This window comes from Pinus tabuliformis, chromosome 4_2 (genome assembly GCF_031772625.1).
Source record: "Pinus tabuliformis cultivar Carrire ecotype Pingquan chromosome 4_2, CPIR1, whole genome shotgun sequence".
Classification (NCBI taxonomy): Eukaryota; Viridiplantae; Streptophyta; class Pinopsida; order Pinales; family Pinaceae; genus Pinus; species Pinus tabuliformis.
In genome coordinates, this window is record NC_142304.1 from 302072701 (window position 1) to 302088021 (window position 15321).

General features: G+C 39.9%; 1 protein-coding gene across 1 annotated transcript in view; it reads right to left on the bottom strand.

The window, feature by feature from the left end:
- Positions 1-441: 441 nt before the first annotated feature.
- The window catches only part of LOC149169187 (peptidyl-prolyl cis-trans isomerase FKBP53-like), an 89118-nt gene continuing 74238 nt past the window's right edge, over positions 442-15321 (bottom strand). The window contains exons 8-10 of the mRNA XM_089428600.1: positions 1172-1213; positions 1021-1069; positions 442-864 (exon numbers count right to left, since the gene is read on the bottom strand). Coding sequence (XP_089284726.1) covers positions 786-864; positions 1021-1069; positions 1172-1213 — 170 coding nt within the window. The 3' untranslated portion in view covers positions 442-785. The remainder of the gene's footprint in view (positions 865-1020; positions 1070-1171; positions 1214-15321) is intronic.

Consider the following 15321-nt stretch of genomic DNA (forward strand, 5'->3'; position numbering starts at 1 on the left):
TGAATGCTAGGATATGAGTGCCCCTTTGGAAATGCTACCATAACAAGCACATCAAAATAGTAACAAAAATACATGTTACTAATACAACCATCCTTTGTGGAAATGCTAACACAAGCACATCAATACTGGAACAAAGCTGCATGTTACTAATAATATCCCTAAATGTAGTGAAATGAAGGAAACCATAAACGCAACCTAACCAAGCAGTGACATGATGGAAACAATAAACGCAACCTAACTATAAAAGCAATCTTACCTGTAAATTTGGACTGTATCTTTAAACATAAAAGAAAGAGCGATACAATTAGAACAGCCCAGCCCACATTGAATAGTATCCATTCGAAATGTGGTATTTTAGAAAACATAAACCATGACATATCTTAGGCTAGAAATACAGCAGAAGAATGGCTAAAAGACTTACTCATCAAACAGACCTTGGGATGCCGCCAATCATCAAAATTGCCAATTATAATAGTATCCATTCGAAATGTGGTATTTTAGAAAACATAAACCATGACATATCTTAGGCTAGAAATACAGCAGAAGAATGGCTAAAAAACTTACTCATCAGACCTTGGGATGCCGCCAATCATCAAATTGCCAATTATAATAGTATCCATTCGAAATGTGGTATTTTAGAAAACATAAAACATGACATATCTTAGGCTAGAAATACAGCAGAAGAATGGCTAAAAAACTTACTCATCAAACAGACCTTGGGATGCCGCCAATCATCAAAATTGCCAATTATACTACAGTTCACGCTGGAATAAAATCAAAGATTTTTACTTTACATTAACCAACTCCACATCAAAAACTAACCAGGCATTTCCTGGTATTTCTCCTGCTCCCTTTGCTCCATACCTGCAACACATACCAAATGCTCAACTCAAATTGTCCCCTACACTATCAAACGATAAGCAATTGTCTACACGTCACAAACACTCAGTCTAGAGAAAATCACGAAGACAAAGAGCACGCTAGCCAAACAGTTTTATCAATAAAGGCCTTTTTACATACCCCATTGCGGGAGGTATAGTCAGTCTCCGTTTGTCACCAACACGCATTCCTGCAAAATGACACCAAATAAGGTGATGATAAAAAGCCTCATGGCATGACAAATTACTTAACTAACATGGTTGCAAAAGATAAAACAAAGTAGAGAATTTACCTTTCACTCCTACATCCCATCCACTTATCACTTCTCCTATACCTGGGAACAAAATCAAATGTTATCAAATAATTCTGATTTTATATTCTTAATAACTACATTTACATTTAAAAATACAATGGCTTGCAGAGAACCGGCAATAGATGTATTTCTAAATGATGCCCAAGCCATGATTCCAGAAAATAGCAATGGCCAGTGGGTTTCTAAAGGTCGCCCAAGCAATGACTATAAAATGCAAACTAGGTTTCAAAAGGCTGCCCAAATGCACAAGCAAATTTGCATCCTTGAAAAATTATTTCTCACACAACTTAAAGTAGTATTTGAGCTCAGTATATTGATAACAGAGATAACTTTTCACTCACAAGGATAATTTCTTTGAATGCGACGAAAAAAATAACTCATAATGATATACTGGTGAACGCTGTGAACGCTGTGAAAATTTGCTTAGCATATTAAACCTTTGGCATAGTATTTAGATTTCCAGTTGGAAACATGCTACCCCTAATAACATTCTACTCACTGTAGTTTTTCCACAAGCCAAGTTCAACCTATACAGAGTTGCAGCTTGGGCCCATAACATGTTCAGAGACGGAAACAAATATTTAAGACCAGCAACTTCTCCAAATATTATAAACAAAACAGAAAAAAAGACTCAAGGTTCTTCCATCATAAGTCACCTGTACACATGATCCTGTGTTGGCTCTTGCAGCATTCTATTTTACTATTTATAGTGACAAGTTAGTCATCAATCAAAGAGTTACATTGGTTATCCAATTACTGTTCATGATTCCTTCGAATGAAAATAGTCAAAATAACAGCATAAACACATCTTAACTCCAGATATATCAAACAGCCAGAGGGATCAAATCTTTCGAGGTGTAAATTTTTTATCATTAAGATGGTTCTAAGCACAGATGAAGATGAGGGTAGCAATATAAATTCTATGTAAATATAATAGATATGGTATTTTTATTTATATGTAAATCTGGATCATTCTTATTATCTCTCTATATCAGTCTTATTATATATGGAGAAAGATTTGTATTTCAGTTTGTATCTATATTTGGCTAAGATATAGTATTATTATTATTTGTTATGAACCATATTTTTATTTCTAGTTGTAGCTATATTTGGCTAACATATAATATTATTATTAATCGTTAAAAGAGTATTATTATATTGTTTTAAGACAAGATGTCAAACCCACATGACATCATCTATATCATACTGGGCTGTAGATTCAGCTTACTACTCTCATTTGCAAGCACCCCCTAAGGGACCCTAGTGAGTTCTGACTAACATCTGTCCACATACTGCAGGCACACCCCAGCCGCACTCACCTATGTGGGCTCCCTACAATAATGGCCACCAAGGTTACCACCTACAACCAATCGATCTAGGGTAACAGTCATGGGTCAGGTACACACAAAAAGGCAAGGTATCCAATCCCAAACCCTCCTGAAGGAGACCCCCGTATGTGTGTAGTCCGCACCACCAAAACCCAATGAAGTGCGGCTATCACTCCATGAATTCCAGGGCGATATCATGCTTGACCCATGTGCTAAAGGGGCTTCCCAAGCAACAGTTGATCACAAATGGATTTTCAATCCCTGACTCATGATTCTAATGTTTGTTTTGTGGCCTTGGAGAGCATCCTCTCCAACCTATTCCAAGGCCCTAAAATCCTGAGCTAATGTCAGTGTGCTACTAGTGGAGAAAAATATTTCTAATAAATTTTAGTTATGTTTCTCTTAATGGTTGTTGATTAAGTCAAGGGTTATGTCATGAAATTGAAGTGTGTTTGAATTGTCTTCAAGGAAAGGTATGCAAATTATGAATGTGCAATATTTCACTTTCGATGAAAACTATTTAAAGCAGGGTGATATATTTTCAATGTAACTATGAATACAGTTCCCTACCACACTCCTTTTTCATTCTGAACATCTACAATCAGATCTTAAATGAAACATATAAACGAGCAAAAATCCAAAGGAAACCAAAGAAAAATCACCCAAAACCTAGAAACCCCACCTACTAGCAAGCAAGTATTCAAAAGAGAAGTTTGAAGACTCAACACACTAACTATATCAGGGAGAAACAGAGAAGTTATAGGAAAATGGTGACAAGGTTCTACTCAGATCCAATGGCTCTATAGGGAATCATACCCAAGAGAGGATTCCAGACTGTTAAGATGACCCCAAATCCACTAACTTGAGTGAATCTGAGATATTTTGACTGAGTACAGACTCTAATGAATCAAACTTGATGTTGACCTAAGCTCTAGGGTCAAGAGTCTGCAGGAAAGCTAGAGAAAGATAAAAAGAAAGCCTTCAGAAACTTTTGCAAGGCTTTAACACTGTCAATGACCTGACATCACATTGCAAGGCTCTAACAGAGCCACCACAAAGTATTGGACAGAGCCTCAATGCTCTGTCAAGACTTAGCAAGAGTATTGATTAGGGTTATAGTTCAATTTATCAGTTTCCAAGCAAATATTCTTAGTTCAAATCCTACCAGGATGTCTAATGACCACTTAGAAACAATAAAAGCCAAAGAAAGCAAACAAACAAGCAGTCAAAGAGCTAAAAACAAACACATTGGGTTGTCTCCCTAGTGGAGTCGGCATTTCTGTTTATATGGATTTCCTCTCTGTAGGCAGAGACTCCATCCCACAGGCTTGCCCAACCCCTGTGACAGATAGATACATGTGACTAACGTCTACCCCTAATGATTCATGCATGCTAATTGATATAAATTGATAAAGGACAACACATTCATCTTCCCCTGGAGGTTGATCCTTGGTTGATCCAGTACCCTTCCCAATCTCACAGACATGCACCTGTAAACAAAGACCACAATGTCCAACTATCCAACCCTGTACAACATTAGTGTTACCAACACTACATCATCATGAACATATAATCATAAACAAGCAAGAATACAATAATATGGCGAAAAGCATAGTCATTTTCATTAAACAAAAGGCACAACACTTGCAGCACGTCCAAGCTCTTTAACCCAGGGCTCCTCCTCTTAACAGAGCCACCACAAAGTATTGGACAGAGCTTCAATGCTCTGTCAAGACTTAGCAAGAGTATTGATTAGGGTTTTAGTTCAATTTATCGGTTTCCAAGCAGTCAAAGAGCTAAAACCAAACACATTGGGTTGTCTCCCTAGTGGAGTCGGCATTTCTGTTTATATGGATTTCCTCTCTGTAGGCAGAGACTCCATCCCACAGGCTTGCCCAAGCCCTATGACAGATAGATACATGTGACTAACTTCTACCCCTAATGATTCATGCAGGCTAATTGATATAAATTGATAACGGACAACAGATTCATCTTCCCCTGGATGTTGATCCTAGGTTGATCCTTGGTTGATTCAGTACTCTTCCCAATCTCACAAACCTGCACCTGTAAACAAAGACCACAATGTCCAACTATCCAATCCTATACAACATTAGTGTTACCAACACTACATCATCATGAACATATAATCATAAACAAGCAAGAATACAATAATATGGCAAAAAGCATAGTCCTTTTCATTAAACAAAAGGCACAACACTTGCAGCACCTCCAAGCTCTTTAACCCAGGGCTCCTCCTCTTACCAAGCATCCACAATTAGGCTCACTGTTGGTACTGGTGTATCTCAATGCTAAAGCCATTGCCATTCCAACAACATTTCATTGCTATTCACTTATTCTCTCCTCTTTCCTTCATGGAACAGCTTTGCTTGCTTTTATATTTGAGTTGACAAGGTGATTTGACAAATCTCGACACCTTTTGACTTTGGTTTGATCAACATTTCCTTGTTATTCACTTATTCTCTCCTCTTTACTTCATGGATCAGCATTGCTTTTATAGTTGAGTTGACAAGGTGATTTGACAAATCTAGACACCTTTTGACTTGGTTTGATTGGGTCATTTCATCCCACACTGAAGCTGACAACTATTTGACCCTATCACAGACATATCTGCTCACTCTAGCAACCCTAGCCACTTCAAAGCTCTTTGTCTTAGGGTTTGGGGAATTCAACCCATCTTGCTAGGCCACTTCGAGCATTGCAACGCCCTTTGCCAGAGCCCTGGGAGTACTGGAGGACGAAAACTTGACTTTCTTTAGGGTTTCCATGAAGCTGATGCTATATTCCAGGCTTTTTTCTGTGCTACTTCTCTAATGGACTCAAGGGAGTGTCATTTTGAGCTATAACACCTGTCTTCCAATTTCCTTGTTACCTTGTTGATTTGTCCTTCCTCCTTTAACAATTCTCAAAAAGCCACTATTTTCATAAGCAGGGGTTGCTTACTTTTTGGCTCTGCCCAACTTGAATCTACTCTTGCATATATGCTCAACTACAAGGAAAGAGCAACTCTCAATCTTACAATCTCTTTATAAGCTCTTATTAGGATGACCTATGCAGTAGATATTTCATGTGACAAGAATAATGGTGTTACTTTGCATTTGGTACACTAGCTTTGGAACATAGGGAATTTAACCTATCCTTTCACCTCTCTCTACTATATCTGGCATTTGCAAATTTATAGGCATTAGGAAATTCTTTCTAAGATGGCATGTCCTATGGTAAATTGTACTTATAGAGGGGGAGCATTATTAATTAAGCTTGATCATTGTAAACATTAGCATTACTTTAAGACAATATGGTCTTTCAAGTGTTAGAATTCCACAAACCCCAGATCTGGTCTATGCCTTAGCTAGGCAACATAAGCACACTAGCTGTGCCTAACTCTAAAAACTTTTACACAACGGAAATTACACTAGCAATCAAGTCAATGACAGTACACAAGAATTACTATGTCCAAAATTGTTTCTTATCAATCCTTTAAAAAGAAAACCTCGGGATCCCCTACCAGGGATCATGGCCCTTCAAAATCCCAGTACAATACGCAAAATCAGGTCTGTCCCTTGACCAATACACCTAGGGTTGATGCCTAGTCCATTAGGCTCTCGTTTGCCCAAACAAAACATATTAATACAGTACTTTGTTTAACAAATCAGTTTGCTTGCTTATTGTCCTTTGAGGTCAGCTTCTTTACCTTGTTAGTTTTCCTTTCCTGCAACAGCCACTAACAACCTTCTTTTGGCACTAGGTCTGCCCCCTTAGACCTCTACCTCCATCAGCACATGCAGCCAACACCCTTTTTCCTTGTTGTAGCAACACCCATACCTTGCTGCCTACTCTCCTGGGCATCTAACAACCTTCAAACCTCCTTTATCTTGCTGTTGCAAACCTTGTACAGACCTCGGCCTATTCAGTTTGCACTCAGCCAACCTGTAACAGGCCTGCAGCACTTCTTGACTAGTTGCAGCTAGGTTTATTTACCCCAACAAACCTTCAGCCAGGTTGCTCTGCCCTGCAGCCTTGTTGTTAATCCTTGCAGCTGGTAAACAGTCCCCAAACTTCTCAACCCTCCTTCAACAAACTCAGCTACTTTTTTCTGCTTTGGCTCTTCTTCTAGCTGATTACAGCTCCTCCTTTAGCTCTCCACACACTCCACAAGAGGAATGTCCCTCTCACTTGTGCTTTAGCCAAATCCTTTGGCCTTCAATATAAACCTTTCCTTAAGGTGACTCTTGGAACCCATTTTCCCATTAAAGTGTTGCCAACTCAACCTCAACCATTAATTAGAACATCAAAATTCTTTCCTTGGGTTCCAAGCCCACCCACTTTGGATCAAAACCCCAAACTTGGGTGCATCACCCACAAACCCTTCGTTTTGTGGGTTTTCTCCTCACAAGCCTAGCACCCAAGGCTTGTGGGACTACCTCACAAGGCTACCTAATTTCAACACTCCCTCTCAACGAGGGAGGTACTTCCATTCCTTGGAAGTCTCGCTTCTTCCCACACTGGAACACAATTTTCTTCCATGACTGCCATCCAACAATCAATGTATGCTTCATTTTCCACCACAGAAGCATAACTTGCAGTATGAACAATATCCTTCTTCAAAGTGTCCTAGCTACTAGAAGCCTTTTAACTCTTCAATTCCATATAGGCCTTTAAACCATTGCATGGCTCCTCCTCCTCAGATACGGACGTCTCCTTCAGTGTGCTCTTTTGGGGCTGCACATTCTCCCTTTGAGTCTACAAACTCCCTCTAGAACTTGACTCCCTCTAAGTCTTAGAAACATTTTGCTATACTTGGTCTATAGGCTTTCCTTTTAGTCTATACAAACCATTCTCTTTGACCCTAAGAACCACTCCTTGGGTAGAGTTAAAACCATTGTGCTTGAGTATCACTTTTCCTTCCTGAAATATAACATCAAACCCCTCTGCCTCAATTGTTGGGACTTAAATGATGTTGTACCTGAGCTCCAATACCCAAAGTACATCATGGACTCGCAACAATCCACCTAACTCCATCCTAAATTGTGCAGTCCCCATTCCTCCGACTGCATGCTGACTCTTATCACCAATCTTCACATGTAACTCAAAATCCTACTCGATCAGGGTCTCAAATAATTCTCGTGAACCTGTCATATGCTTTGATGCTGCGCTATCAATGAACCAAGCACTGTCGCATATGGTGCTCCCAAAGAACTAAGATATGAGAGAAAATTCCTACTCGAAACTCTTGGCGAAATCATCCTCATCCATTGTAGCTAGAGCAGTCATCACCATCTCAAGCCTCTTCTCTTTCCCTCCTTTCTTCTTATATGGATACTTGCTCACATAATGACCATACTCTTCAGATGCAAAGCATTTCACTTTGCTTAAATCCTTCTTCTTGTTGCCATTGTTGAACTTCCCTTTGCCCTTCTTCATCTCACTAGCAAGGGCAGCGTTCTTTTCATCAGTCTTTCGAAGAAGCTCTTCGTCCCAAAGTTCCTCCCAAATGAAATCATCCCACAACCTATTCCAATCCGAAAGTTCTTCCCGTAAGACTACTCCTTTGATTACTGGCTTCCACTAATCTATGAAGCCATTTATCACAGTTCTCACCAACTCTGATTCTTCCACAGCATCCCCTATAGTTGCAAGCTCATAACAAACTTGTGAAATCCTTGTGAGGTATGAAGTCACATTCTCTAAACTTCCCATCTTGATGTCCCTGAGCTTCTCCCTCAACACCATCTTGAGGTTTTCATTATTGTTTTGAAACAATTCTTTTAAAGCTTCCCACATGTTCGATGTAGTCTTCTTTCCAATAAAATGAGGTATCAAGTGATCCTTGACTCCATCAAGAATGATCAAATTGGCTTTGGGCTCTGCTAGGTTATACAAAGCCAAATCTACTACGCCCATTGGTTCCACAACCTTGGTGTCAACATGATTCCACAGACCATTCACCAACAACACTAGCTTGAGCTTTTCCTTCCACGGACTATAGTTGGAAAGCCCTTCCAACCAGTCCTCAAACATCAAGATAGAAACCATCTTTACCAGTTGTCCTTCCTTCAACAACAAGATAACTTCAGCTTCCTCTTGGAGTTGATCCCTGTGCACACTTCTAACCATGTTAGAATTCCAAGCACACTAGGTTTGGTCTATGCCTTAGCTAGGAAACATAAACACACTAGCAAAGTCTAACTTCAAAAGATTTTGCACAGCGAAAATTACATTAGCAATCAAATCAAGGATATTACACAAGAATTAATATGCCCAAACTTGTTTCTTATCAATCCATTAACAAGAAAAACTAACGGTTGTCGTACCAGGGATCATGACCCTTTACAATCCCAGCACAATACACAAAATCAGGTACGCTCTTTAACCAATACAACTAGGGCTAAGGCCTAGCCCATTAGACTCTCATCTGCCCAAACAAAACATATTAAGACAGTGCTTTGCTTAACAAATTAGTTTTCTTACCTATTTTCCTTTGAGGTCAGCTTCTTTACCTTGTTGTTACTTTTCATTGCTTGCAACAGCGGCTAACAATCTTCTTTTGGCACTAGGTTCACTCCCTTAGACCTCTACCTCCATCAACACATGTAGCCAACACCCTTTTCCCTTGTTGTAGCAACACTCAAACCTTGTTTCCTACTCTCCTAGGCACCTAACAACATTCAGACATCCTTTAACTTGTTGTTGCAAACCTTGCACAAACCTCAGCCTATTCTATTTGCACTCATCCAATGTGTAACAAGTCTGCAACACTTCCTAACTGGTTGCGGGTAGGGTTATTTACCCCAACAGACCTTCAACCAAGATGCTCTACCTCACGGCTTACCTACATCCCTTGGCCCTGCGGCCCTCGACCCTACTATTGATCCCTATGAATGGTAAACAGTTTCCAAACTTCTCGGCCTCCTTCAACAGACTCGTCTACTTCTCCTTATAGCTGACTGCAACGCCTACTTTAGCTCTCCAGAAGATGAATGTCCTTCTCATCCGTGCTTTAGCCTATCCTTTCGCTTTCAATATATAGTATATACCTTTCTTTAGGGTGACTCTTGGAACCCTTTTCCCATTAAGGTGTTGCCAACTCAAGCTCAACCATTAATTAGAATATTAAATTGCTTTCCTTCAGTTCCAAGCCCACCCACTTTGGGTCAAAAACCCAAACTTGGGTGCCTCGCCCACAAACCCTTCTTTTTGTGGGTTTTCTCCTCACAAGCCTAGCACCTAGGACGTGTGGGAGTACCTCCCAAGGCTGCCTAATTTCAACATCAAGTTGTTATTTCATTCCTTAAATTTGTCAAGGACATAGCGTAATATAATCCACATTAGGTCTTCAAAGGTCCTCAAGGATCTAGACAGAATATGTGCATCAAATTACATAGTACAATATTCTATAAAACTATTTTCCTCCACTAAAGGACATTTTCTAGGTCAATCTTTTTGTCAGTGTGATTATCAATACCCTTTTCCCAACATGCCACACAGATGCATTCCCACAACTGGTGGGTATGCCCTTGACGTTCCTTGCATCCCATGGATGAGGAGAAGCATCTCATGCATCTCCTATTTGCTCCAAGACATATGAGACATCAATTTGAAATCCTTAGGACTTCCCCCATACTCTAGAAACATCTTGAAGGCAATTCTTTAGCTTTGTAGTCATTGCCAACTTGTCCTCAACAAGTTTTGATATGCTTTGACATCCCTTTACACCGTCAAGTGATCCTTGGACATTACATCCAAAATTGTGGTCCCTAATTTTAATAAATGTATAGTATTATACTATGTTGCATGAGTTTTTGGAACGTGGGAATGTTGGGGATTTGGGTACGAGTGTCTGGAATGGCTGGAGTTTCCCCAAAATTTATAGGAAACAGTTAATAGGGAGTAGTAATATTATTTAATAAAAAAATAAAAATAAAAAAATTTAATTATATAATTTATATAATAATCAAAATTAATATTGAATCAAAATATTCAAAAATTAAAATCAATTTAAATATATAAATAATAAATATATAATGTCTCTTATATATAAATATATTCTTTGGGTGTCTCTTTCCATGATCTCTCCCTTTTATATATATAAAATGTCAAGTTCATTATCAGTTCTCTAACACATGACCAGTCTTTGAAACAATTTGGCTTAAAAATACAAAGGAACAGTTTTACATATGTTTCTCTAGTTATTCGTAAGAGAAAAATCAAAGCAACTCTAATGTTTAAGCATTGACTGCCACATACAATATGCACACACAATCTTCTACGATATGTATACATAAATAGTAAAAGAAATACTCATTAGCATGACATCCCATATATCGCCCTTATGTCGAGGTGCCACACACTTCCGTAACCCATCAAGAGATTGCTCCAATTTCTCAATTAAGGATATCGGTGTTAAGGATGTCTTTGGCCTTTCTTCCTGCGAAGGTTTCAACATAGACTCATGTTTTGTGGGTAATTCAGCATATTTCTCTACAGGCTTTGTATTCCCCAACCTCAAAGAATCTCAGAACTCCAAAAAAAAAACAGTCTTCAAAGCTCCCAGAACTTTCCCCAGCGCCCATTGCAGCTCCCGCAGAAAAGGTAACGTTCACATACAGTTCCAAAGCTCTCAAGAGCGTGGGAATCATTGGAACGGATTTCCCACCTCTTGGGAGCGGTTCCAGTGTAACAGAGGTATTATACTATGTATACGCTATATAGTATACTATCTTAATACACAATATGTTCCATATAGTATATATAATATATAGCATTTGCGGGGCAAAATGGAAGCACAAGGACTTTTCCCTTGCCCATTCAAATGCAAATCTCAATGACATTTGTTCCAACATTAAAGCAAGGGGTTTCTTTTAATCCATGAGAATGTAAGTGACGGGTATACCATTCAAATGCAAATCTCAATGACATTTGTTCCAACATTGAAGTAAGGGGTGTCTTTTAATCCATGAAAACATAAGTGACGAGTATAGCCCTCAATTTATCATAGGGATTTGACCTTGTTGACTATTATCTTACTATGTTCATTCATAAAGGTGGATTTTAAAATGTGAAAAATAAATTCAATATATTGTAGGTATTGGGGGGAAGATGCAAGGTACCACGGCATTGATGGGTGTTAAGGGGCATAAAAAAGGGTATCTAGTAAAAATAAGAGGTTGTTTTGTTCCAAACATTTTTGACCCACAAGGTCAACTCACCTAGTAGTTACAATGTTGCTTGGCATTTGGCTAGTTCCACGCCAGTAAGCGCTCGGATCGAATCCCCCAAGGTGAGGTGCACTAATCTACACCAAGAAGTTTAGTAAGGATGCCATCCATGAATGTCAAGAAGCATCCCTCACATTTCCCATAAAGTTTTCCTTGGAAAAAAAGTATAAAATATATTATAAACATAAAATAATAAAGTTCCTTTTTTGAAAGGGGAGTCACCTTTATTTAAATAATAATGTTCCTTTTTTGAAAAGGAAGTCACCGTATTTGTTTGGATGATAAACCTAGACAATATCAACCCCACCCCATGCAATTATAGTAGATACAGGTGAGGTCGCTAATATTGAGCTAGGTCAAGGTACATTAATTCTAGCCAATGCCACTCCAAGGATACAGATGAGTACACAAACCAATATATCAATCTTATTTACCAAGGGTGCACTAAACCCAAATGCTATAATTGTACAACAATAGCCATAACCCCTAATAGCCATACAAGAAAGAAGCATGCTAGCCAAGATTTGAACCTTAAGTCTCAATTTCAACAACTAGGTACGGTATACAGCAAAATGGGTTAGCTTAATCAATCTAAATGGATTTGTAGATTCCTAATGGAAATATTAAGTGAACAACAGAAACATGCACTATAACAACAACTAGGAAATTCAACACATACGCAAGAAATCACAACACAAGAGGAAATGGGCCAAAACTCTAAGCCATTTTATTTATTTTCGAGCAAATAGAGTACAAATGAGTATGAAAGAGGAACCTAGGCTTGCTACAGCAAGCAAATCCAAACCCAAGTGATGATCAAGCTACCCAAATGTCAGATGAGCTCCCCACCATGATTTTGCGCTAGCCCAGAAAATTATTGCCACTATTGTTGTAGGTGAACTGAGATTTTGGCCCTCAAATCTACTCCAAAAATTCTGCAAAATTAAATGTAGGCTCTCCACACTAGCTCCAACAAAACCTAGAAATATCTCACAGACCGAAGTGGTGGAAATGGTCCTAGGTAAATTGCGCCCTCCTTCAACAATTTATGTTGCAAACTGTTGAATGGAACTAAGGAATCTACCCTCAGTAGTGCTCGGAAAATTCTATAAAATTAATCCTAGCCCCCTCTCACCAAACCCACAAAAACCCAAAAAGAATTTGGGTTGAATCCACCGACCCCCGCTGACCCCCAACAACTGTAAATTGCTCAATTTGGCCAAAAAAAATCCCTACAGTTTTTGGCAACTCCTGCAAATTTCTCCTGTCAATCACCAAGCATATCCCAACTAGAATGCTCCCCAAATTCTAAATCTCTGCAAGTGCACAAAAGCTATCAGTAAACCCCTATGAAGGCCCTGGAATAGATAAATTTGGTCCTCCAAAATGCAGCACTCTCGGTTCTATAAATCCCTAAGGAAAAACTCGTCCTCCCTATGGATAATTCTCCGCAAATTCTCTGGCCAAAACTCCATTGTCTGCTAGCTTCTCTCGGCCCCTTCGAATTTCCTTATGCGCCCTAAGAGAAGCATGCTCCAACTATAAATAGTATGCAATGTAGCTCCTAGAGAAGCCCTGAGATGGACTCCTTACTCCCTTAAGGTGACACTTGAAGTTCGCCAAAGGTAGAGGTGGAATTCCGCTTGGAATTCCTAGTACTAAATAGCACTTTTCTTATGCTAAACAACCCCAAGAGAAGATGAAAGGTGAAATGTAATAGTCAAAAGATGATTATCAAATGAGTCCATCCTCCTTTTATAAATTCTCCCCATGCTTCTAGATTCTTTTATTTAATTATTATTTTATCGGTGGAAGCCATTTTCCACTAAGTGGCTTTTGCCTCCATTTTTATAAAATAATAATTTTCTGCCAATATATTTGCCCCTTTACTTAATATCACCAAAATTAGGCAAAATTCACATGCTCACAAAATTGGGGATATTATAGTCCTCCCAGCCAAAAGTTGCTTGTCCTCAATTAATGTCGAAACAAGCACCCCCTCTTACTGCTAATCACCACTATCATCACCAGTGATACCAGGGTCCCAAATGTGCCATTGATTCAACCCCGATCTCTACATTGTCTGATCATGAAGGAATCTCTCAATAATAAGATCACAAGGCATCCTAATCAATGTGAAGCACCCCTTGCTCCACTCACCGTCCAACCAGGTATAAGCTCTAGAAGCCCTCTACATACTATCAATAAGTAGAGCATCATGATAACGTAGGACTCTGTCCAACTCTCCATGAAGTTGCCCTATCAAGTAGTCCACCTCATGCACAACAAGAGTAAACTCCTGAAGATACAACCCAATCCCTGTGGGGACAAAGTCTCTCTCCGCATGAGCTCCTCCCGATATCCTCCCGTTGACTAACCTGCCAAGTTGATGAAGTCTCCCACACCATCAGCGAGTCACTGAAGCCCAATGGAAAATTTGAGTGATCTCCCCCTATAGCAGCGAGCTCATCCCTAAAGGTCATTGAGTTGTCTAGTACTGTGATGCTCGGTTCCCATGCTCGTTTAAGAAAAGCACCACCATGTTATCGTCGTGCCACTCTAACTCGAATAGGTTGCACATCATGTGCACACTGCAGCCTCCTCCCTTGAAACTTGGAGGCGAAATATCAACGAAGGTCAAGCTCATCTTGCCCAGATCTCTCTATGATGTCAATATCTACCAACCCATCGCTAGTCTCAATCCTGAGCTGCAACTGAAGAAACTTGCCTTGCCAAACATTGGAGGCCGCAGTGATCCCCCATACATCAACCCCAAAGTGAGCTAAATCACCCTCTGTTATGGCCCTGCTCCTCACGAGATGGAGTGACCTATCAACCAACTGAAACCCTAGATCTCCTAGCCAAACCTGCTGCAACACAGCTCTAACAACTGTTGGAATCCGTTTGTTCCTTATCCCTAGTCCCTGCATGCAACCGACATATAGGCCCCATATATCATGAACTAATTTGATGCATGCTAAATTGCCCTATGCCTGCCACTACATAGTATCGATGACTGTTGGAAGCCACATGTGCCAAATAACTACCCTCTAAAGGAAACCAATAGGTAGGTATCTGATACTCGCAATTGACTCAGTGTATGTGGACCCCACCTGCTCCTGCCAACCATCATTGTTGAGTCTGCCATCCGCTGTCTAGATAATGTGCCAATACAATGTCTAGAGGTCGGACACACACTGGAAAACTACCTCAGTCGTACATGGTATCCTCTGCTCATGCATGGTCCTAACATGCCCCGTGGAAAGAGTGACACATGTTTCCCTCGTGACTAGCGCCCCAGCCGTAGGCTCACTGAGGAACAATATGCCACCCCTGCAAATGATCACCTCATCCCCCAACTTGTCGCTGTCAACTCGTGCACCAATCCAATGCCACCGCTGAGAAGTCTCTCCCCTAGTGCATTGAGTGTCATCCCAATATCTTGGGTGAGCTCCCTGTGCCCCGCTACTCCCGCCCAAAGTGTCAAAGGACAACAGCCAAATTGTATGTGCATGTAAGTGATGTATAAGAGGGACAAGCGTGTGAGTCCCCATGGGTACCTTCGAGT